At 39.2% G+C, this 24,392-nt stretch overlaps 1 protein-coding gene across 3 annotated transcripts; it reads left to right on the top strand.

Moving 5' to 3' along the window:
* The first annotated feature begins 2,841 nt into the window (after positions 1 to 2,841).
* LOC112049250 (uncharacterized) lies at positions 2,842 to 24,143 on the top strand. Of its 3 annotated transcripts, none has more exons than XM_024087062.2 (9): positions 2,842 to 3,000; positions 4,150 to 4,243; positions 10,318 to 10,447; positions 13,684 to 13,852; positions 18,755 to 18,943; positions 19,684 to 19,922; positions 20,545 to 20,751; positions 21,011 to 21,206; positions 21,986 to 24,143. In XM_024087062.2, exons 2-9 carry the CDS (start codon positions 4,160 to 4,162, stop codon positions 22,119 to 22,121), a joined length of 1,350 nt encoding a protein of 449 aa, XP_023942830.2. In that variant the 5' UTR covers positions 2,842 to 3,000; positions 4,150 to 4,159; the 3' UTR covers positions 22,122 to 24,143. The 3 variants fall into 3 exon arrangements, with proteins under 3 accessions (XP_023942830.2, XP_023942831.2, XP_023942833.2); XM_024087063.2 differs by having other exon boundaries at positions 2,843 to 3,000; positions 4,147 to 4,243; XM_024087065.2 differs by lacking the exon at positions 2,842 to 3,000 and adding an exon at positions 3,519 to 3,540.
* The last annotated feature ends 249 nt before the right edge of the window (positions 24,144 to 24,392 follow it).

Genomic DNA, 24,392 nt, shown 5'->3' on the forward strand with positions numbered 1-24,392 from the left:
GAAAGATTATATCTATAGACCATAGACAAAAGGATTTTAATAATATTCTAATTGACAGTTTCATAACTTTTTTGTTTCAGTATGTCTTCGCTAGCTTCACAAATAAGCCGTTTCTAGAAGAACCGCGTGAAAGAGCACTGTCTGTAATACCTAAATGTTTTTAATATCCTTATATGGCTTGTATAACATGACATCGGTTTAGCACCGTTTTCAAACTGATCAGCAGGTAGAACACTTTGATTATATAAATAATCAAATGTAGAACATAATAAATAACGTTATGATCAACAACATTTTACTGTACCTACACTAATTATGATATTATTTATTCATCATCATCATCATCATTAAGAATCCATATTCGGCTCACTGCTGAGTTCGAGTCTCCTCTCAGAATTAGAGGGCTTAGGCTAATAGTCCACCACGCTGGCCCAATGTGGATTGGCAGACACGCAGAAAATAATTGTCGTTCATAGAGAACCCTGTGTAGTCACCCTCTTAGAATTGCAACTACCTTGATACTTTTTTGTCGTGACTCGTGTTGTGGAGGCAGATGTAATACGCCTCACGAGCATAAATTCGCCACTTCTCCCTGTGCGTAGTGAGGCGTGTACATTCATGCAAAGGGACCGCCTACAGCAGATTTATTCTGGGTGACCTTCCGCGTGGTCTAGTTCCTTCAACCTTCCCTTGCACATCAAGGCGTTCGATGCACTCATTCCCTCGCCGGGAGACATTTCCAAAAAACTGAAGAATGCGTCTGTGTACTTATGTTGAGAGACATTGTTTTATGTCGAGTTCTTGGAGTATAGAGTATTTGAGTAAATTCTGACGAGCTGTTGTTGGCCCGATCAACGACCATCTTGGTTTTGCTGCGATTAATCGTTAATCCAAACTCATGGCTGACGCGCTCCATTTTAAGAAGCAGTCGTTCCATTCTGCAAGCACACAAATAAGGTGGTGTCTGCGTATCGTAGATTCGATATTTTATATCCTCCAATAGTGATGCCGTAAGTTCAGTCTTTGAGACCAGTTCACATTGAACTAGAGCGGTGATATTATGCATCCTTGGCGAACACCTGCGTTAGGATAAAAACTTTTCGACATGATGTCATCCGTCCGCACAGATGCAGTTCTTCGTAAAGACGTTTTAGAAGATGAACTAAGCGTTTTGGTGCCTACCCATGCCAAGTAGCACAATCCACAGTTTAGGCCATTACACAGAGTCAAACGCTTTAGAAATGTCAACGAAGCATGTTGAACTCCCGTGCCTTCTCTTTTATTTGATGAACGATTAAAATCTGCTCACGAATACCCTTGCCTTTACGAAACAGGCTTGTTCTCATGCGATCTCTTTCGACAGGAACTTTTTCAGTCTTTCGTTAAGAATGTGCAGCATAATTTTACTAATAAGAGATAAAAAAGCTATTAAACGGTAATTGCTACACTTTTTGTGGAGCCCTTGTTATTTATTATTATTATTTACTTGTTATTATACAAAGAAACGAAAACTGTGTGCGTCCACTCTTTCCGTCATGCCTAACTGCCATATCTTGTTACAAATGTCTTGAATGATATGGAAAACTTTATCATCCAAAGGTCCTATAGTTTCAATTGGGATGGTATTTCCGCCTGTCGCTTTTCCGTTCTTTGGATGTGGCAGGTGAGTGACAGGTTCTCATTTCCAGGCTCTGTGTTTTGGAAATTCTCGGACCGATTATTTTGAAACAGAGACAGGTAGTAATTTTCCAAACTTTAGTGATATTCTCCAGCTCAGTGACTACTTGTTCATCACTGTCCTCAATTGCCCAGGTCTTAGAAGAAATTGACTTTGTGATGTTATCTATGATAACTACCTTGAAACTTGATGATAATTTATATTATCTATACGTGGGTAATATTATGTTGTTACTACTATCTAGCAGAGTTTTTTTTCTAGTAACTAACCCTTTGTATTTCTGTTTTCGAGCCACAAGCGCTTTTTAGGGTTCCTTAGTCCACAATGAACCCTTAGTTTCACCATGTTCGTCTGTCCGTCCGTCCACGGTTTAGCGAATAGCCTCAGAAAGCTCTAAATTATGTGAATATGTAGGTATATGTGAACAAACGGAAAAATATTTTTTTAGGGTAGTATACATGTAAAGTGGGGATGATTTGTTTATTTCTGAGTGTGTTATATCGTTAGATAGGTCTTTGAAATATAGGTAGTTTCTTCTACCTACATTTTTCTATTTAGGAATCCATTTGTATTTATGTGCATAATAAAAATATTAACAAACGCTATATGTAGTCGTCCTTAATAATAATATAATAATAATTTTCTTTATTCATGACTACAAAGGCCCATTGGTTAGTTACAATCTTAAAAATTATGTTAGTAGGTACTTAAGATTATTGAAAGTTCCCAACGATTTTTCCAGGTTCCTATCTGATGAAAATGGGACCATTTCAGGAGTAGGTATAGGTACTCTTTCAAACTAAAGAAAAACATTCAAATCGGTTAGGTAGTCTTCGAGTAACATAAATATACAAATGAAAAAAAAAAACGTAGAAAAATCGTTGACGTGATTGATAATGGATGTATCTCACAATAAGTATCTGTTTTAGTAAATAATTCAAACCAAAATCATTAAGACGGTTTTCCTATAACGTGGGTTAATACCTATTACCTTAGACCATTAATAACTAAATAATGAGTAAGTACTTACTAATTTATTATCGCTCCAATTAGATTTGTCGTGACATCGTTAGCAACTAAATTCGTTCCTTTCCATCAATTATTAATCGAGAATACGAACAATTTAAGTCCAACGACTGGACAGTGTGGTTTGTACCAAGTTTGTACCATGGTAGAGGTACCTATCATTAAACCTACTTTATACCTCTAGTACCTTCCAGTCGCACGCACTGTCGGCTGTCGCAGTCTGTAAAGAAACCTTGTGTTGCGTGGTCGTGTCTCCCGAGCAGCTCAACAGTAAACCAAGAATTGGGGCGAGTCAGGTGAGTTGAAGAAGCCTTACTATTTAGTTATCGATAGATTAATTACGACACTTTTATTCCTTCGTTTAAGTTTTCCTAAACGAAATGTTTTTAAAGAATTGTATTAAGATTCTTTGATATATTCGTACGTCGTACCTGTATTTTGGATGTTCTTGCACAACACAAAAACTGGAATATTGGAATTTTTAAGATTGGTAGGTAACTACCAAAAGTTCGAAAAAGCGTTCCAAAAATATATTTTCTGTGTGCAGGCTTTCGGAGTATAAGTACGTAATCTTTAAACATGTTAATTTTACAAAGAGGTAGTTTGTGAGTATGTGCGTCTGTGAAGTTGTAGGGAATTGTCTCTGGATCTGTTAAACAAATTTAGAAACAAAGCAAAGTCAATGATATACTTACTTGGAATTTAGTTTCACCTATTATTTTTTTATTTACGAGTAGTAAAGGGCACGCGCGGGCAGCAGTAGTTAGGTAATGTCGGTTGTTGCGAAGCAAACTGAAAATCAGCGCTGCCGGCTGAGCACTATGAACAGTTTATAGGTCTGTATTATTTAGTCCTAGTTAGTATCGTGCGAAATAGGTTTTCCTTTCATCATTGCAGGTACCTACGTACCTACCTACAAAGATGAAAAAGTGATATTTTTTTTTTAATTGGTTTGCTAAACTGGCACAATTACTTAACCTAGCATATATTAAAAATAGCTTCTTTTCATCCTCACGTAATTATCGTGCTACTACCTACCTGAAGCAAACACAACATGCTTACAAAGGGTACATAACGCAAATTATTAAGTTACTCTAAACAAAAAAAAAGACAAACAAACAAAAAATAAATGTGAAGATATAAAAATAATGGTCCATGATGGTCCATTTTCGGGCCAAATTTGAATTTTATTTGTTACTAGCGGATGCCCGCGTATAATTCGGTTTTTCACAGATCACGATGAAAATTAGAGTAGAGTGGACTAAAATCTATTTCCATTTCAAATTTCAGCCAAATCGCTTCAGTAGCCGCAGCGTAAAGGAATAACAAACACACTTCCATAAACACTCACACAAATTTTCGGCCTTATAATTAATAATTAATTAGTTTTCTTTTTTGTAATTTTTCCTGTAACGTAAAAAATAAATTGTGTTATCACCCAGCAGTTGAAGCAGCATGTCTAAGAAAAGCGCGTTGGAGCCGACAATGGCGCCGGGCCCGGCGGAGCCTACCGAGTCAACGCCTCTCGTGCCAAAGCTGGTGAGTGAAAGCCATCACCATTATCATCATCTATCATCAATCATCATCAGCATTGACATCATCATGAACCGCAAATCATTATCATTCAAAGAACTGGAATAAAAATAGCCTCGCTGGTCCCGTTGTTATTTGTTAGCGTATGTGGTTGCGGAGCAAGAGGTCCTGGGTTCGAATCCTAGGTCTAGGTCACCTAAATTTCCCACTCCGGAGATGGGAAGTCACCCCCATGCCTCTAAAATAACGTCAAGCTTCGCGCCCTTCCCGGTCACTATCATTAACTTCAATCTGATATGATATGATGAGGGGTGATATTAACATTATCACCCCTGAGCCGGCCAACTCGAGCATAGCAGCGTGGTGGGTATATGCTCCATAAAACCTCTCATAAAAGGAGGGGAAGCCTGGCCCCATAGTGAACGGTTAAAATAAGCTGATAACGATGCAGGAGTTCTGGCTACAACTCGATAATCGCATAACCAATGATATAAATTTTATATTGATCCGATATTTTTAGTGGCCAACCGATACAAAGACGTATCTACTTAAGTACCTACCTATATTTAAAACTTGCTTAATATGTATGCGAGAATGGAAGTTGCTCGAACTTGTCAGCGAGCGGAAACCGGTTCAGTAATATTATAGTATTGAAACAAAAATAACGTAAACGCATCGTCGATTTATAATATACCTACATATGTAGCTACCTACCGGGATGCTTGGAGATTGTTGCGTAATATAGCCGGCCTGTGCCCATGTGTACTGGTAGACTGGTAAACGGGGGTTGGGGGAAGTTTAACACCTGACTCAAGCATTTATACCTTAATAAGCAAACAGACCCCAAATTTAAAATAAATAAAAATAAAATTGATCCCCACTTTACATGAAAAAATATTTTTCCATTTTTTATATACTTATATACCTACTAGCGGACGCACGTGACTTCGTCCGCGTGGAAGTTAGTTTTTCACAAATCCCGCGGGACCATGGATTTTTCCGAGATAAAAAGTAGTATAGTTTTACATTTTGCTTGATGAAGGTAGTTACTTGTGCTTAAGTATCTACAGCTTTCTAGTCTTGTACAGCAATGTAAAAATACAATCAGGCAAAACACCCCTCTGAGCCGATTTCCGTGTCTTAAAGAAGACGAAAGTCGTTCCGCCCGTCTTTGTTCTGCAAAACGTGAAACGTTCGTCTTTGGTACAAGACAAAGAGTTGAACTAAATTGAAAATGACTACCAATAAGTGAAGCGGTAAGTACTTCACAAATGGAGCTTTTATTTTATATCTAGCCCACGTTCATGTAGGGAGTAGGTAGGTGCTTGGTGCGGTAACACCAGCTTACTACGTCATATTTATTTGCGTTTGGCTACCACAAAACTTATGTAACGGTTCAGTAGACTCAAAGAAGGCACATGCTCAACTCAAGGCTCATCTCAAAGCATGACCAACAAGGCAATTAAACATGATAAGATTAGAATTTATTACATTAATTAATAATACATACGTACTGGGAATACTCCTCGGCTTCCTTTATTACTATCCTATATCATTATTAAACAGTGATCTCCACTGTCAAAAGGACAAAGACATCATAGTCAAAAATTTGTAACGGTTTCCTTTATACCGATCTTGATCACGTGACCTATCGATATCAAATGTCATTCCCATACATTTTTCTAGTTTTCGAAGCGTTTGCGTTTGTAGAAAGAGAATCGACGTGCCACTTGGCTACAGGGGCAGGACGAGCGACATGATATGTGGTAGGACACGTCACTGCCTACTATCCTCGCTACTTCCTACTTCCCCACACATTTATTGTATATTTTTGTGAAAAGATTAATGAGCTATTAGTTTATTTTTATTGAGGTAGAATTTAAGATAACTTATCTTAGGTTTAGATTCCCTTTCAAGATGAAACTTTCAAAATATGCGGCTCACATATATTGCAGTTTCTTTTGATTGCATTGACATAGTATGCGATTTTTCAACAGGTTTATTAAAATCTTCATTACCGTGAGATTTTTAAATCATTAAGATTAAAAAAAATTGCGTTTATTTGTTAACCCCCGACGCAAAAAAGTGGGTTGCTATAAGTTTGACGTGTTTTGTATGTCTGTCTGTGGTACCATAGGTCCCGAACGGATGAAGCGATTTAGATACGTTTGATGTTGCTAAAAGTTGTAGGTTTGAAAGTGGGGACGAATAACCGAATGTCTGTAAATATACTCGAGTGGGGTCTCAAATGAAAGTGCACTGAAAGAGAATATTGATGACTTGATCGAGAGTGTAATTAACAATATCATGACCTTCGGGGGTTTTTCAAAATTTTCTGTTCTATTTTATGTTGAACTATACAAATCATGGTCACGTGGAATGGTAGTAAGAATACTGGCTACATTTCCGCGTTGGACAGCCAGGCAGATTCTTTGCTCTAAAAATGAGCCAGCCTTTCTGTGCCCAGTTGAGGCAACTAGCCGCGGTGAAATAATTCGGAGATTTTTTTAGGCACTGCGACTCAATGGTCCAAGGATCTCCACGGCAAAAGGAACAAATATGTAACTCTCAGTTTGAGAGGCATACTTATGCCACTAACCGGTTTTAGATTTTAGCTATTAATTTATACTAATATTATAAAGCTGAAGAGTTTGTTTGTTTGATTGAACGCGCTAATCTCAGGAACTACTAGCCCGATTTGAAAAATTCTTTCAGTGTTAGATAGCCCATTTATCGAGGAAGGCTATAGGCTATATATTAGCCCCATATTTCTACGGGAACGGGAACCACGCGGGTGAAACCGCGCGGCGTCAGCTAGTTTAATATAAAACACGCGAAAATTAAAATAGAAATGGTTGAAATAGGGTTTGAAAGTTTTACACGTCTATCTATCTATTATAACGTGGCAATGCTGCCAGCTTCGATTCGGACGAATTCTACGACGCCTGAATCTTTAGATATAATTTAAATTTAGTATATTTCCTTTTTTATTTTTATAATAATGTAGTTAATATAATAGCTGTAGGTAGTTAAGTTAATTTTACGTAAGTTAATTTTAAGTAAGTTTTAAGGTAAGTTGTTTTAATATTATTGTAAAATTAAACAAATTTCTTCTTGTTAGAAGTCATACATCTATCTATCTATAGGTATACATACAAATACAATGGGTATCAGTTGTGAAGGTGAGGCTAGTGTTCGCAGCAGTACATGTGTGGCTGATGATGACTGTATCAAATTGGGACGTTGTAATTAGCTTAAGGCAGTTATTGAATAAGTAGGCTACGAGTATGTGGAAGTTGGCCCTGTTGGCTGTTGCCGGGCTTCACGAACGGTATGATTAGGGTCAACGCAGACCCGACGTCTCGTCTGGTCGTCTACCGTACACAGTACACATAGAATGCTACTTACGCAAATATATGTACTTGTTGCTACTTTACCGAACTGCCTCGTTGGGTCGTTGATAAAGTGGTTAGTAATGTGGTTTCGGATAATGATGTCCTGGAAACGAATCCTGGACTCCATATCCCCACTCCTATAGAAAGGGGGGTCTTGTCCCACAGAACACAGAAACGCTGCTTTAGCCTGGCTAAACAGTTAATCGTTATAATAGATTGATAATGATGATACAGAACTACGTCCATATTTACGGAAGCGGCCCTTCATTGAAAGCTATCGCCTATACATAGCCAGACATGTATGAAAAAATTGTTTCGCACTGCGCCCATGTAGAATATGTATTTTAAGATAGTGGCACCTTCATTTGAAACCTATATCACTGACTCGGGCATTAGACAAGGGGCATGTCAAAATTTCAACTCGAGCAATGGGCATATATTATTTTTAACCCCCGACGCAAAGTGGGAAAGAATAACCCTCTGTCTGCAAATATACTCGAGTGGGATCTGAATGAAAGCGTTTTGAAAGAGAATATTGATGACTTGATCGAGAGTGTAATTTTCAATTTTATGTGTCTGTGAGCCGACTACAAAAAGTCAACTCAAAAGGCATAACTGTTAGTTTGTAACAAACATTTCATTAAGTTGACATTACTCAATTGTAGCTATCCCACTTGTACTGTATTATCTCTGTTATAATTAGCGACATGCAAACTACAGAAATAGACTATGTAAGTACGAGTATATACTATACGCCGGCGTGGAACTCTAATAGCTGGTGTAAATAAGTAAAACTTTGCGTCAATTTTCGTTATTGATATAATTTATACCGTAATAAGTACTATGAACTTATGAATGGGCATCTTTACAGTCTTCTTTGTAAGGCAGTTGCCGCTTAAACAATAAACAGCGGCATTTCAACAGTATCTGTAACTGTCTTTTGAGTGACTTCATTGTAGATGTAGAATGATCTGGCACCAGTTAGTTTGAGTATACGAAGGAGGAACAGACAACAGCATATTTATTGTATAGTATTACCAGTACTGTATAAGCTACGAGTATTTAAGCAATTGCCTAAGGCATACTATCCTAGGGAGCCAGAGACGATGGAGAAAGAAAATTAAAATTCTTCGAAAAGCCCAAAAAACGTCAAATCATGCTGTGCTGACCCCATCTAGCATGGTGTAAGGGCAGGAGGGACAAATAATAAGTACCTACGTAATATACATACGATACATTTGTGTATTATTTGATTAAATTGTACTTTTTAATTAAAATACTTGAGGATAGGGAGCATACAGGGGAAGATTGTTTTGGGCATTAAGTTGCCTTAATCCACCACTGAGTGATAGGTACATATTGTAACACCTGGGATGCTAAACCAGCACAGTTCTCACCTTGTGAAAGTATGAGTGGAGTATTAATACATACGCTTCCATCTTAGATTGCATCATCACTTACCACCAAGTGAGATTGTAGCCAAGGGCTGACTTGTATAAAATAAAAATAAAAAAAACCATTATTTTTTTAATACATACAAGAAGTAAGAACATGATATAGGCCAGTCTCGCTTCGGCGCAGTGCGCAGGCGACCCCAAGTGTTCCGTTCAATTGACACAACTTTTAGTCGCTCCGTAACGTAAACCTGTCTCAGCTAATGATATACTATAGTCATTAAGCAAGTACATAGTTGGGTAAATTTTAATGGAGTCTTGTTATCGCAGGTAACGGAAATATAATATGAGAAAACTACGAGGCGGTAGACTATGTAGTCAATGTTTTACGCCATGACCGGGGTTCAAGGGCAGGAGTAGGTATACTATAGGACTACTTATACTACTTTCGAGTACGACGACATACGAGTATACAAACATCGATACAGAATGGTAGTAAAGTAATGCGATGGTCTTTGTCCAGAGCTTGCCTGTGTCTCTTTGGACTTTGAAATTGTACTGGGCTATTCTTTCTACTCAGTAATAATTCTCAACGCAGTCAAAAAATATATATGTACAAGTAGTTAGTCTGGGATCCGTAGAACATTTTTTACAACCGAACTATTAACTTAATTTTTCGTGAGTAGGTTCATTTCGAAGAGAAGATCAACTTTTTTATTTACGAAAATTGTTGATTCTGGTAGGTAACTGAGCTACCAGGAAATGAAAAATTCTGAACTTCGGGACGAGATAGTGTACCACGCGATTTGTAGGACATTGTGGACATTGTGTTATGTTAAGTTGTATAACTAATATACCCTCCTCCCAACTTGTATCAATAACGAGGTTATTAAAAGTTGTTACACCGCACTCGGAAAACGCGTTACTCGTAATATGAGAGGCTGTCAAGCGGCTGACTTAGAGTTCCTATAGGCTACTACAATAACCCTATCAATATGGGTCTCATGTTCTGTTGTAGAACAATGAACACTATAGATATGAGTTTGGATCGTGCCGCGATGCAAGAACCAGCTCATGACTAAGGGCCCCGTATGAGTTCGAAACAAATCGGGCATACTCCGACCTAATATCGCGTGAGTTTTAGCCGTGTTTCATAATCAATTAATATGAATAACACTCACGATAGTTTAAATTGTAGAACCTGAGATCTTCAATTATAATTGAATGAGAGAGCTAAAGATGTTTTACGTCAATCGTGTGATCTAAAGCACACCAATTTTTTGTAAACTAGGGTTCGGAGGATGGTGCAGGAAAAGGCGGTAATGGTGGAGGACTGTCCGTGAACCAGACTGCCTTCTTGGTGGCTGGAGAGATGGTTGGCAGCGGAGTTCTGGCGCTGCCTCGAGCACTCGTCAAGACCGGTGAGTTCAAAGTCGAATTCAACTCAGAACATATTTTATGCAAATGTAAAAGAAAATCAGTTCGTTCTCTATTTATCATTATCTTCTTTTCCTTATCGCATTTAAGTATGATCGGTAAAACACTCGCTTCTATAGGTCAACTTATTATCTACTCCTATTACACACTTATCACAAAATCAGTTTATTGGCCTTCCTTTTCTCCTAAAGCACAGAAAACATATGTACAAGAACCTAAAGCGTCTTTCCACTTGCATTTTGTAGTAATATAACTTGCTCTGCAAATAGTTTTCTCACTACGACTCCATGGTCTCCATGACAAAAGGAACAAATATGAAAATTTCGGTCTAAAAGGCCTCCACTTGTGAAACACCGGTTTAATTTTTTTCTTCTGCAAGAGTTCAACATTTCATACCCACGACTTGGTCACTAACTATGGACCTCATAAGAAGGGTCAGAGTCACACAGCGTGCGATTTAACGAGCTATGCTCGGAGTATCTCTGCGTAATTGAATCAGAATTGAGGAGAGGAGGATAAGAACTAAAGTCACCGACATAGCTCAACGAGTCTCGAATCTGAAGTAGCAATGGGCGGGGCACATACTTTGAAGTGCCGCCGGAAGTTGGGATCCCAAAGTGCTAGCAGAGCGACTCCGCACTAGAGAGCGCAGTTTTGCGACTCCAGGTAGAACCCCACCTCCAGGTGGACTGACGGCATCAAGCAAATCGCAAGCATTCGCTAGATGCCGACGGTTCAGAATCGTCATGTTTGGAAGTCCCTACAGAAGACCAATGTCCTGCAGTGGACGTCCATCGGCTGATATGATGATGATTTCATACCCCGACCCAGGACTTGAACCCAGGACCAAGCTCTCAGGAGCCGCCTCTTGTGTAGTGTGTACTAAAAGACAGTTACAACAACAAATACGAGTAATGTCTCGATGTCTACATAATAATTATCTATTAGGATATATTTAAACATTGATACCGTGATATCAATATTTGCATGGTGCACTGTGTGGTTTGCGAGTTACAACGTACCGTAACCGGATAGTGAAGGAATGCGTCTCGGGGGTAACGCCAGATACACACGATCAAGTTAACCGTTAAGTCTGCAGCGCTCTCGAGATAAATTTTTCATTTATGAGTATGGTTTAGATATATTTATCATTGCCCACATTCTTAAGCGCGCTGTAACCTTGATCGTGTGTGGCTCGCGTAACAAATGCGTCCGGCGGTGATTGCTAAAGAGTTAGACATTGCCACCTCAAGCCGCTAAGCCGCACTTGAGCAGTATGTTGAGACTTCATATAGTCTCATGTACATGAGACAATGAAGAAATGGATGACAAGGATGATGACATCTATAGTCGTTTTGCTTTAAAAATCATGATCGTGAAAACACTAATGTATAGAAAGATGATTTTAAATACCAACTGTTGATTTTCCTTTATTATTGTCGTCTTAAAAGCGGAACCGGCCTCCCAACCAGTGGAGTCTTTACTGTTAAATTCAAAACGTGCTTTTTACGTATCAAAAATTGCTTATAAACTAAGAAGACTTGAAATAAATCCCATAATAGTGATTTTGTCAGTCGGAAATTGACGACTTTAGTTAATTTCCAATTAGCTAAATTCCGCATTTTTTGTGTTGCCCAATGTCAACGATTACGTAGATTATGATTATTGTGTTACTCTTTAAGCTCAGCGAATTAACAGCTCTGTTAGAATTAATAACTTCCATGTGCGAATAACAATATAAGCTTTCCACGGCATAGTGTAAGAAATCATGACGGCAATCGCCAATCGCTTAAAGTCGCCATTGACGGTCAATTATTCTCACGTTTCTGAAAAGCAAACGGCATTACCCACGCGGCATACTATACAAGTCATGTACGCAGTGACCAACATTCGATCAATTATAGTCGTGGGTGCTACAGAAACGTGAGAATAATTGACCGTTTGTGGCTACCATTAGCTTCGCGGACACCCTTCAAAAATAGGGTTGCTACAGACTGACTACTGAGGGCATGGTTTCTCTTGTTACGCCGAGGAAAATGCAATAAAAATCCCTTGAAAACTTGGGCCGTCGAGGTTCAGGTTTTTACGGAACCATTAGGTACCTATTTTGGGAATTTTTGGCCTAGAGTTTATATTTATTTAAAGTGTGCGTATCACAAACTATGCACTGCACTAGCACATGAGAAAGACAAAAGGATCAAAATACCCATAGTCTGGCAAGTTCGTTTATGACACTCCCATGATATGGGGCGACGGGGTGAAAGACTGCGCGGGTGTGAAATCGTGCGTGTGGAGAAGTGGGGTGCATCAGTCGTGGGTTTTCTATACATCGCTACACGCCTCTCGGCCCGCGCGGACCATCGGGAGTGTTACGAACGAAGTTGCCAAGCTATAACAATTTATTGTAAGCAATAGGTATAGCCTGAGATTAGTTATATTGTTTACAATAATACATAATAGGTAATGAGTCTTTTGTCTTTATCATAACTATAGCAGTGGCGTGAAAAAGATATAGCTACGTAAAATAATTTACTGTCAAGGCTCCCAAGTATGTGTGTATGTGTTTGTGTGCTATAAACATGATTTAAACTTTACAAAAAGCACTAATTTTACGATAATGAGATCTTTTATGACTGTTTGTCTATTCATATTATGTTAATGGAACGATGGAAACGTGGAATTTAGAACATAATATAAATTGACATTCACACGTATATTTGTTATTCTGTGTTTTGTGTGTGTGAATTTTCAAATAAAATAATTTTCTTTTTTTCTTTATTTATCTATTTTTGGACATTTTTTAAAATTCCCAACCGTTTATCTAATTTTGAATAATAAACGCTGCGCTAGAAAAAGCTAGTATGGAACAAATGTCTATGCATCAAGGCAAAATCGAATGACAATATCCCATTTTAAGAGATAATAAGCTTGTACGCAAGCAGTGTAGTTTCCAGCAAACTTCTAGTCCCCCCAGTCATTGCAACACGCACAACTGCGCAGGCTGAGAAGTGTACGCAGCTATATGCCTCGTGATTATAGCGGACTCGAAGTTTGGCGAATACTATCCTTAACACCTAAGCACAACGAAATGTTAATATTCTGTGATGCGACGTGTTACCTTAGTAAGGCGATATGCGATGGCACTAAAAGCTTAGCGAGTTTCTATTTAACCCTTAGTGATTTATGTTTATGTTACACTCTCATTGTCCGTCTATTTCAGGCTGGGTGGGTGTCCCTGTTCTGGTGCTGACTTGCCTCGCTGCAGCCTTCAGCGGCAAGCGCCTCGGTGACTGCTGGACCATGATCGAGAGGGGAGACCCTGAGATGAGGACCAGGAAACGGAATCCGTACGCCATTATCGCTGAACAGTCTCTGGGAAAGACGTGGAGGTATGATTCCCACAAAATTTTTTATCGATTTACTTTACATGATAAAGCCATCTACAGACTAGCTGACAAACCTGCTATCTATGAAATCATTCACAAATTAGACGCCATTATATTATAAGGCGAATTAGGTTTATTAGACTAGTGTTACTGGCAGGGTTAGAGAAAGTACACGAACAGTTCGTTCCCTCTCAGAGTCGGATGACGCAGAAATCTGACACGATGAAGAGAAATCGTAATTGGATCGACGGCTCAACGCGCTCTCTGAGGCACTTATTTTATAGGTATATCTATTAATTTACATATACGAGGTACTTGACCCGTCAAGTATCTCGTTTGTCGTTAGTCTAGTGGTTTATTTTTCTAGCTTCAGAACATTATACCATTCCATTCTATTCCATTCCATATTCTATTATTCTATTTTATTTTATTTATTTCTAATCTGTTCAACTTTCCCTACAAACTTTCAACCCCTATTTCACCCCTATTTAGGGATAAAAAGTAGCTTATGTTCTGCTCGTCCAAGGTCCCGTTTATCATATAATACCAAAATTCATCTTGTCGGTTCAGCTGTTTAGCCGTGAAAACGTAACAGACAGACAGACTTACTTTCGCATTTATAATATTAGTATGGATCACATTATATTATTTTAATAAAAAATATGGTAATCCTGAGTCGTAAGTTGGCTTATCTGTCGAGGCTATTTCGATATCTTCGAAACTGGTTACCAAGACATGTTTTTTATTAGTCACATGTTTTATGTAGTTTCGTCTGATTGGATCGGATATATTCATCAGAATATTTGGAACTGTCCTCAAACTACATTTACCTAGGTATGCATAGAATTTTAAAAAGGTCAAAGTATGCGCTTATCTATTTATTTCGCTTACCTACTAAAAAGTTTTTTTCTTTTAATATAATATATTTAAAGGATTAATTTAATAATATATACTTATACTTATACTTATACTAATATTATAAAGAGGTAAAGTTTGTAAGTTTGTAAGTTTGTCACATTTTTTAAATGGGGTAATCTTCGGAACTACTGGTCCGATTTTAAAAATTCTTTCACCAGTAGAATTCTACATTATCGGGGAGTGCTATAGGCTATATTTTATATTGATATCATATATATTAGCCGAGTTATCACAGTTTTTGTCATACAGGTCGGACTGAAAATCCTCTTAAACAGACTTATTCGCATGCGCTGCCTTAACTATTGTGTAAAATTGAAATTAATGTATGGAGACTTTATGTATCTCTAAAAGTTCTACAAAAAAGTCCGCGACACCATATATCTATCTTCTATATATTAGCAGATATAGTACCTTTTGTGTTTTAAAAATTATTAATTTTATATACTTAGGTTTACGTCATTATTTATACAACTAAACTTTAATCCTTATTAAAATAAATTATTTAATAATCACAAGGATATTATGGAGATAAGATTTGCCCTTTACAGTATGTTAATTACTTAAATAGTTTCGGAGATAATACAAAATTTCTAAAAGACGCAGAAATTCCGCTATATGACGCCCGGCGCTTTCATTTATGTAGTTCCCGTTCCCGTGTGAATATGGGGATCAAACATAGCCTATGACACTCGCAAATAACGTAGCTTTCTATTGGTAAAACAATTTTCCAAATCGGTATAGTAGATCCAGAGATTACCTCCTACAACCACACGAACTTTACCTCTTTATATTATTAGCATAGAAGTCTCTATGTCTCTTGGTCATACCACCATGACTCTCGAAGGACGGGACCGATTTTGCTAAGGGTAGGAGTAAGATAGAGAAGTTACAGGGAAGGGTAGGGTACGGGTAGGGAAGCGTAGGGGTAGGGTAGGTTTAGGGCCGGGTTTAGGGTAGTGGTAGGGTAGGGGTAGAGGTAGGGTAGTGGTAGGGTAGAGGTACGGGTAGGATAGGGAAGTGGTAGGGTAGGGGTAGGGTAGGCGTGAGATAGGGGTACGGGTGGGATAGGGGTAAGAAAGGGCTAGGGTACGGGGAGGGTAGGGGTAGGATGGGGGTAGGGTGTAGGTAAGGTAGGGGTAGGGTAGGGGTAGGTTTGGGGTAGGGTAGAGGTAGGGTGGGGGTAGGGGTAGGGTAGGGTAGATGTAGAGGTTGGGTAGGGTAGGGTTGGGGTAGTGGTAGGGTAGGGGTAGGGTAGGGTAGGGGTAGTAGTAAAGTTGACACCTAAATTTACGCGGACGAAGTCGCGGGCGTCCGCTAGTATAGTATACAATTATGAAACGGTTAAAATTGGTTGGTGTTATTAAAACTCGAGTGTACTATTTTACAAAACGGACGCACTGAGGTACATAATAGAAACTGTAATGATTCAATACAAATAATGCGCCGTCTACTTCTTCTTTTTAATATATAGGGTAAGTTCGCCTGTTCGCGTCCATCTCCCAATTCGCGTCCATTTTACGGATCTCCCTTTGAAAACTCTCGAAATTAAGTATACTAAGATACCAATAAGTCGAAGTCACCAATACCTCAATAAATAAGAGACACGCACAGATAGACCATAGTTCCGTGCGCCCAACCAATCCTGTGTAAAAAAACATTAAGTGACGGCTGTTCAACAAGAGAGCGGGATTGTGAGACAAAAATAGTGAGCAGCGGTGCGTTTGAAGGAAAGTCTTTTACTGTTTTATGTGTATTTTGGATACATTAGCTATTTCTAGACGTTAATTATGATAAAAGGTTTTATTTTAATTATGAATTTGGTTACATTTTTTACAGTTAACTGTTAAAATAAGGTGGACGCGAATAACTACACCAAATTCATAAAACTTGCACTTGGCGTCCGCAATGGACGCAAACTATACCACAGGGAATAATAACAAAAGCAAATCACGTCCATTTTCCATTTCCATCTATTCACCTATTGTAGATACATTTTTGATTATTTATACAACTTTAATACGTTTTATACTTTGAACAAAATGTAATTTCTTTAATTTCAATTTTATTTCGTTAAACATGAGTTCTTCGGAGAAGAGAAAGTAGAAGGAAAAAAGAACAGTCACAGAAGGATATTTAAGGAAAGTGTTGAATAAAATTCGTGAGAAGAACAAATATGCAAATAACTCCTGTTCTTCTCTCTTCTATTCGCAAGACCACAGTATTTGACGAAATCAGTGGGCTAAATCAGAGAAAAAAACCAGGGCCCAGAACCTGCGCTACAAGTAGATGGTGAAAAAAAGTAGTTGAATGGCTTCTAAATGTTTCCCATTGTGGATTCCCAGTGAATTATTAGATACTATTCAGAAAAAAATACAAGACGGGCTTTAAAATTGATAAAGCTTATAGTCCAGGTTCAAAATGGATTACAAAAATTTTGCCCAGAAATAAAAAAACCTCGCTTAAAAATTCCGAGGGCATTTATAAAGCTAGTGGCCAAGTCAAGAAGAGTCTATTAGATCGTGTTTTATGTTAATTAGTTATTCGATGAATATACAGCAAAAATGTATTTTTAGTGATCCAAAAAGAATTTTCAATGGGGGCGAAAGTGGTTTTGCTCTTTGTCCAAAGACAGGAAATGTTTTAGGTGATTTATTAATGTAATAAATTATTAAAATCCAATTTCTTTTTACATTATCATAAAAATATCATCCCTTTATTCCTTGTCTAAGCTGGTGGACGCCAAGTGGTCCAGCGGGTGGACGCAAATTGGATTTTATGGACGCAAAGTGGGTAAATGGCCCATTTTAAACAAAAAACTACAAAATTTTTCGAAAAATACTAAACGTTATTTACGTTAAAATTGACTATTATAATGAATACATTAAATAAACTTTTCATTAAAATTTGTGCTAGGACATTTTTATTTTCTCCTTCAAACTTGCCAACTGCACTAAGTGGACGCGAACAGGCGAAATGACTCTACTCCCGCTAAGTGGGGTTTGCTTTCCGGTACAAAGTCGCCCACTATGCCCGATAGTGGGCATTTGACTTCTTGATTTAGTTGCTCCTGGGACTGCGATGTTGAGGCATGTAGCTCTGTGGTCATACTGCGACGTGACCGCACCAACTAAGACTAGTAATTCTGCAGCTTATCTCCGACCTCACGGTCACTGAGCCTACTGCAGATGTGATATGGGTGTGATGTGGATTTATAAGACTGAGGTTCCTGGGTTCAATCCCCGGCTAAGTCGATTTGATTTTTTTTAAATGGTCCAGGTCTGGAATTCGATACGCTGCCGTGTAGAAACCGAAAGGGGTGTGGATTTTCATGCTCCTCCTAACAAGTTAGCCCGCTTCCATCTTAGATTGCATCATCACTACCATCAGGTGAAATTGTAGTCAAGGGCTTACTTGTAAAGAATTAAAAAAAAACTTACTATTGCTATGCCTGCGATAACTCTTAAGTCCAATACCGTCTTTACCTTATGGGCACATGGGGCCTGTGCCCAGGGCAGTTCCCCCCGTTCTCAGGGGGTCCCGAAGGACTGACAATATCCTTCAAAATGTTGACTAAGGATATACCTAATAGAAGATTTTGCTCAACAAAATCCTAAAAGAAACTGTTATCGTAATCGTAACCAAAAAACCAGCAGCATTCTAAGATCCATACCAGAGAATTTTCTTAATTTTCTGCGTGTGTAGTCTGCCAATGCGCATTGGGCCAGCGTGGTGGACTATTGGCCTAACCCCTCTCATTCTAAGAGGAGACTCGAGCTCAGCAGTGAACCGAATATGGGTTGATAACGACGATTCTAAGATCATTAATGACAAATTACTGTATTAATAAATGACCATACTTAGTAAAAAAAATAGTATAATTCTTTCCAAAAGGCTGGGGTCCTTCGGCCCCAAATTCTCCTGTGCCCAAGGGCCCCAGCCTATCATAAGCCGGCTCTGTCTAAGTCCTCAAAACGGTGGCCATTGCAGCGTGGCGGTGTCCCTGGCTATGATGGTGACGCAGTTCGGCGTGGCGGTGGTGTACCTGCTGCTGGCTGCGCAGCTGCTGGAGCAGGTGTTCCTGTCGCTGGCGCCGGCCGTCTCCATCTGCATGTGGTACCTCGTCGTGGTCGGCGCCATGACGCCGCTCATGCTCTTCGGCACGCCCAAGGACTTTTCGTAAGTAATACATGCTACCTAATTAACCGCTTCGTTGGTCCGGTGAACAGCCTATGTGAAATGCCTGAGGTCTGAGTTTTCAGTTTCACTATTTTGAGTGAATAAGGTTTTGATATAAAATCGGTACAGTAGTTTGATGTAATAAACCTTACTTTTGCGTTCATACTTCTCAACCTATAAGTATCATAATTAATGAAAGGGTTTCATTAATTATGATTTTGTTTGTTTGTAACTTAAAACTACTGGACCTGGAATCTTTTACCATTAGAAAGCTACATCTGTACCAAGTAAACATAAGATATATTTTATCCCCGTATTTCCACGGAAACGGGAATACGGGCACGGTGTACTCGTAAAAGCCTGCCTCTGCCTGGTTCAGCTATGAGGACAATGAGGTCCAGGGTTCAAATCCCGGGTCAGGCCAACAAAAAAAAACGTTATTGGGATTTTTTTTACAAGAAAAATCTTAATAACAGGCTGAGTTGGGAAATTGACGATATTAGTACACCCCCGTGCCTCGGAGAGTACCTAAAGCCGTCGGTCCTGCGCCTGATTTCTCACCGGTCGTGGTGGTTAGCCGTGTCATCGGTTTTCGAGAGTGAAGGAAGCGAGCACAGGTGCACTGTGCTTGCGCACACACTTGTGCACTATAATATCATATTTTATAAAGGTGATTTAACTCACGACCCAAAATGTGGACGGCTCACGGATTGGACTCTAAAGAAATCTTACCATTTCAGGTTCTTGGGAGTTATAGCGTTCTTCTCGACCGTAGTCGCGTGTATCTTGTACTTCATCCAGATGATGAGTGATGTCCGTCCGTTCGTGTTCCGCTGGGGCATCCACGGCTTCAGCGATTTCTTCCTCGCGATGGGCATCATCGTGTTTGCGTTTGGCGGGGCTTCTACGTTCCCCACCATACAGAACGACATGGCTGACAAGACAAAGTTTAACAAGAGTCTGCAGTATGGTTTCACCGGTGAGATTTTTGTTTTTTAATTCGCGCATATTGGAACGCATATTTTTTTTCATTCTGCCTCGGTGGTCAAATAGTAAGGCTATGTGGCTGTGGATCACGAGGTCGTAGGCTCATATCCCAGGTCGAGTAATCTGTGTTCCTGTGTGGAATATTTACCGAGCTTATATTTCTTAGGCTCGTTAACATCTGATAGTGATCGTTAATTTAACATTGTCACCGCCGCCGTCAATTGAAGCAGCGCGAAGGGTTTAAGCTCCATATCCCCTCTCCTATGAGAAGGGAGGCCTGACCCAGTAGTCAGCCTGGTATAGGCTGTTAATGATGAAAGTGTGGTCATGATTACATTTGCCAAACCCCCCGAGTCAAAAAATTGCGACGCCCTGGGTTTACAAAATTTACACTCTCAAATGCCGCAAATATTATTACTAGCGGACGCCCGCGAGGAAATCAATGTACACTTTCAAACGTCAAACTACTACTTTTTAGTCAATAGTACCCTAAATTTTGCTCTAAGACCCCATTTACCATTATACCAAAATTCATCTTGGTCGGTTGAGCAGAAAGACAGACAGACTTACTTTCACATATACAGTATAAGGCAAAAGATATCAATTATTTCCAGCAATGTTGGCCCTGTACCTACCTATTGCGACGGCGGGTTACGCGGTGTACGGAGAGTCAGTGGGTTCTAACTTCGTCACGTCGCTCTCTCCCACGGCGCTGACTCTGGTTGGCAACGTGTTGATGTCCATACACCTTGTGTGCGCGTTCATCATCCTCATAAACCCCGTTTGCCAGGAGTTGGAGGAGCTGTACAGCATTCCCAGGGGTGAGTAAAAATAATTCATGCTGATTTCTTACCATATAGAGCACATCCATACGCTGCGGCAGGTTATACAGAAGACCTAATCCTCCAGTTAGTTCAATTTCGAGAAAGAGATGAACCACCGAGCACACATCAGCCGGGTTCGTCCTGCAGTGGACGGACCCGGCTGATGTGATGATAAAGATGACCAAATATGTAGTTTGAACATCGCCAGTTTATTTTAAGACAGTCTAACTAATTAATACGCACAATTTTTCATTAGATTCCGTGGGCTATCGCGCGCTTGCGCGTCTGTCTGTGATGGCGGCCATCTTGTTTATCGGCGAGAGCATCCCGCGTTTCTACACCATCCTAGCGCTAGTGGGCGGCAGCAGCGTGGCCTTGCTCACCCTCGTACTGCCCTCCTACTGCTACCTCAATCTCGTCGCGCGCCCGCCCGCTGAGGGCCAGCAGCCAACGTGAGTACTGCCGTCTTGTTTATCGGCGTGAGCGTCTTGCGTTTCTACACCATCCTAGTGCTGGTAGGCAGCACTGTGGCCTTGCTCACACTAGTGCTGCTAATTGGCCAGGGAGTAACATCATCATTCATCATTATCAACCCATATTCAACTCACTGCTGAGCTCGAGTCTCATTCCAGAATGAGAGAGGTTAGGCCAATAGTCCACCACGCTGGCCAAATGCGAATTGGCAGACTTCACATATGCAGAGAATTAAGAAAATTCTCTGATAGCCGGTCTCACGAAGTTTTTCCTTCACCGTTTGAGACACATGATATTTAATTTCTTAAAATGCACACAACTGAAAAGTTGGATGTGCATGCCCCGGACTGGATTCGTACCCATACCCTCCGTAATCGGAGGCAGTGGTCATATCCACTGGGCTATCACGAGTAACATAGGCTATACTTTGTTCCCGTATTCCCACGTGAAAAATGTCCTGAAAAGCAAGCCTTGAGGCATGCGAAGCGAGTCAGCGACCTCTTTACGCGATGCGTTATAGCAAAACGAAGGTAAAGTAGGTGAAGCCGAATGAAGGGGTGACAGAGTGAGTATACTATCGTACCTACAAATACTTGACGGCTTGAATAAAATGTTTGTTTATTTCAGATTCTAGGTCAATAAATTCTCGGTCTACACATTTCTTGATTGTGAACGAACTTGGCGGCCTATTAGCTGGCCATTTGAACCCAATGGCTGCGACATATATATATTTAAAAAAAACGTTTTGTCTGTCCAGAGAGACACCCAGCTGGGTGAAGTTCGTCTGCTGGGAAATCATCGTCGCGGGCATCGTCGTGGGTGTGGCGGCCACTTGCAGCGCTCTCAGCGCCATCTTCAGCACGTCGATGGCCACGCCGTGCTATCTGAAGTGAAGTGACGGCGCCCGCTGACCCGCTGTCGCTGCCAGTGTCACACACATCACAGCAGTGCGGGGAGGCGCACAGTTCAACGGGAGAATCGGGCATATAACAAATATTAAATACATGTAGAAGTACAAACAAGAAGTTACTACTACTTTGTTGAAGTTATGTTAAATGTATAAATTCAATTATTCTAATCTATACAAAAAGATTTTGATGATATTTTACTATTATATATTGAGATAATATAAGCATTAGATGTATAATTGTATAGTAAATACATGAAATTAATTAAGAATACGTCCTATATCTTGAATGCGGATCATCAATTTATATCCAAATTGACGAACTTTAAAAAGAACAACTCAAAATTAAAAAATAAATAATTCGAAATTAATTTAAAATTTTTAGTTGTTCTTTTAGAGTTTGTCATTTTCGACATGTACTCTTAAAATGTACTCGTACTTTTAAACTTTCAGACTAAAGATTCTGACTAAAGACTCATTGGACCTATCCCGCATCCGATGCGATGAAGCTGTGATGATTAGGCGCCGAAGGGGTCTAATTCCTTAAGTACAACTAGCTATTGTTATAAACGAAGTATATGTTCATGTTAATCTTTATTTTTAACTTAACAATATAATTTGCGTTATATGAAAGCCTCTACCAATATATATATATGTTGCGCTATTGCAACGACCACATCTCTTGCATTTCTCGACTGTTTGCAGCAAATGGGTGGTGTACCTACTTGTTACAAACACAATATTTGTACAATTCTTAGTAACTTCATAGATACGTGCAAGCTGAATTTTCATAGACTCAACGTTTGAGTAACTACTGCGGCTTTTTGGTACTACAATTTAAGGATCCAGATCGTCAAGTATAAAACGTAATATATTTATATTTTCTACAAAATATCATGCTCTTAATGACCCTAGTTGACAGACACAACTTCTTATAACGTTTGAAATTTCAATATTTCTAGTGTTTTTCAAAGAACTACCAAAAGGCTGAGTGACTGGCGCCTAGGGACATTATTTTCCATATTATACCGAAAAATATATATAACTTTATAACCTCAGTAGCTCAACGTTAAGAGTCTGTCACAGTCTTTCCCGACTAACTGGAGGGAAATGGGAATGTTGGTCATATTTAAAAAGATATGGCAAATATTCTTTTTTTTAATTATACTTACTCGTACTTAAGATAAGAAACTAGGAGCATCTCGAAGTTTCAGCTTTTATCCAAATCAAGCGTGACTGTTTGTAAAGACTATCACCGGTTCGGAAGGCAGGTTCTGCTGAGGCAAGGCAAGAGGAATGTCTGACTAAACAAGCGCGGCTCGTTCTATCATAAAGAGAACGCAGTCTCATTTAGTCATTGGTTACTAACATAGTTCGTAATTATATGATCAATGTTAATAATATCAAATAAATAAATAATTATAATTATTAATCAGTACATAACTATGTACTAGATTAACTGGTCTAATTGTAGTCTCTACAACATTCATATTAATTGAATTTATCTATAAGAAAACGAGTTTTTAGTAACTTAATACATAATACTTTTGAGACCTGTTTCCGAATAGAAATGGTTCCGCATGAGAACTTCAACGTTGCTTGATTACACTTGGCAATCGAATTTTTATTGTCTCTTCTCTCCAAAAAAATAGTGCTAAAAATCAGAACACGAGGTATACAGGACTACGCTATTTACAAATAGGTACTGTATTAAAGGCGTGCATTCGATAGATGTCAGAAGGCGCCTATCCAGAGGACTGACTCAATACGAAATAATCTTCCATTTTGTATAATTTGTATAGTGTCTAGTTGAGAACTTTGTGCACGCCACAAGCATTACACCTACCTGCTATACTCTGCGCAGTTCACCAGCAGCATGATGGCAAACTTCAGTGACGACTGTTTTTCTGGCTAGAATTATAAGTTCTGTACCTACACACTAAAATATAGATTTAGATGTACCTAGCTACTATTGTTCTGATAAATAAACGTTTAATATAAAAATTAATTATTTTTAAAAGTATGTTTCGCTACTTAATATATACTAATATTATAAAGCTGACAAGTTTGTTTGTTTGTTTGATAGTTTGGTTCGATTTGAAAAATTCTTTCAGTGTTAGATAGCCCATTTATCGAGTTGTCGTATAATTTCATAGTTTCGCATAGAATTATCGTATACCAACTCGTAAATCTATGGTTTCGCGGGCGTCCGCTAATAGTTATCATGCTAGCCACGCGATGTGCATGACATCATGCC

Source organism: Bicyclus anynana, chromosome Z, assembly GCF_947172395.1.
Source record: "Bicyclus anynana chromosome Z, ilBicAnyn1.1, whole genome shotgun sequence".
NCBI lineage: Eukaryota > Metazoa > Arthropoda > Insecta > Lepidoptera > Nymphalidae > Bicyclus > Bicyclus anynana.

Bases quoted from the DNA above. Each gene is read 5' to 3' on its own strand.
- LOC112049250 (XM_024087062.2), top strand. From the start codon at position 4,160: ATGTCTAAGAAAAGCGCGTTGGAGCCGACAATGGCGCCGGGCCCGGCG. The intron at 13,853-18,754 runs GTATGATTCCCA...TGGCCATTGCAG, and splicing joins TCTCTGGGAAAGACGTGGAG to CGTGGCGGTGTCCCTGGCTA. The intron at 20,752-21,010 runs GTGAGTAAAAAT...ATTTTTCATTAG, and splicing joins GCTGTACAGCATTCCCAGGG to ATTCCGTGGGCTATCGCGCG.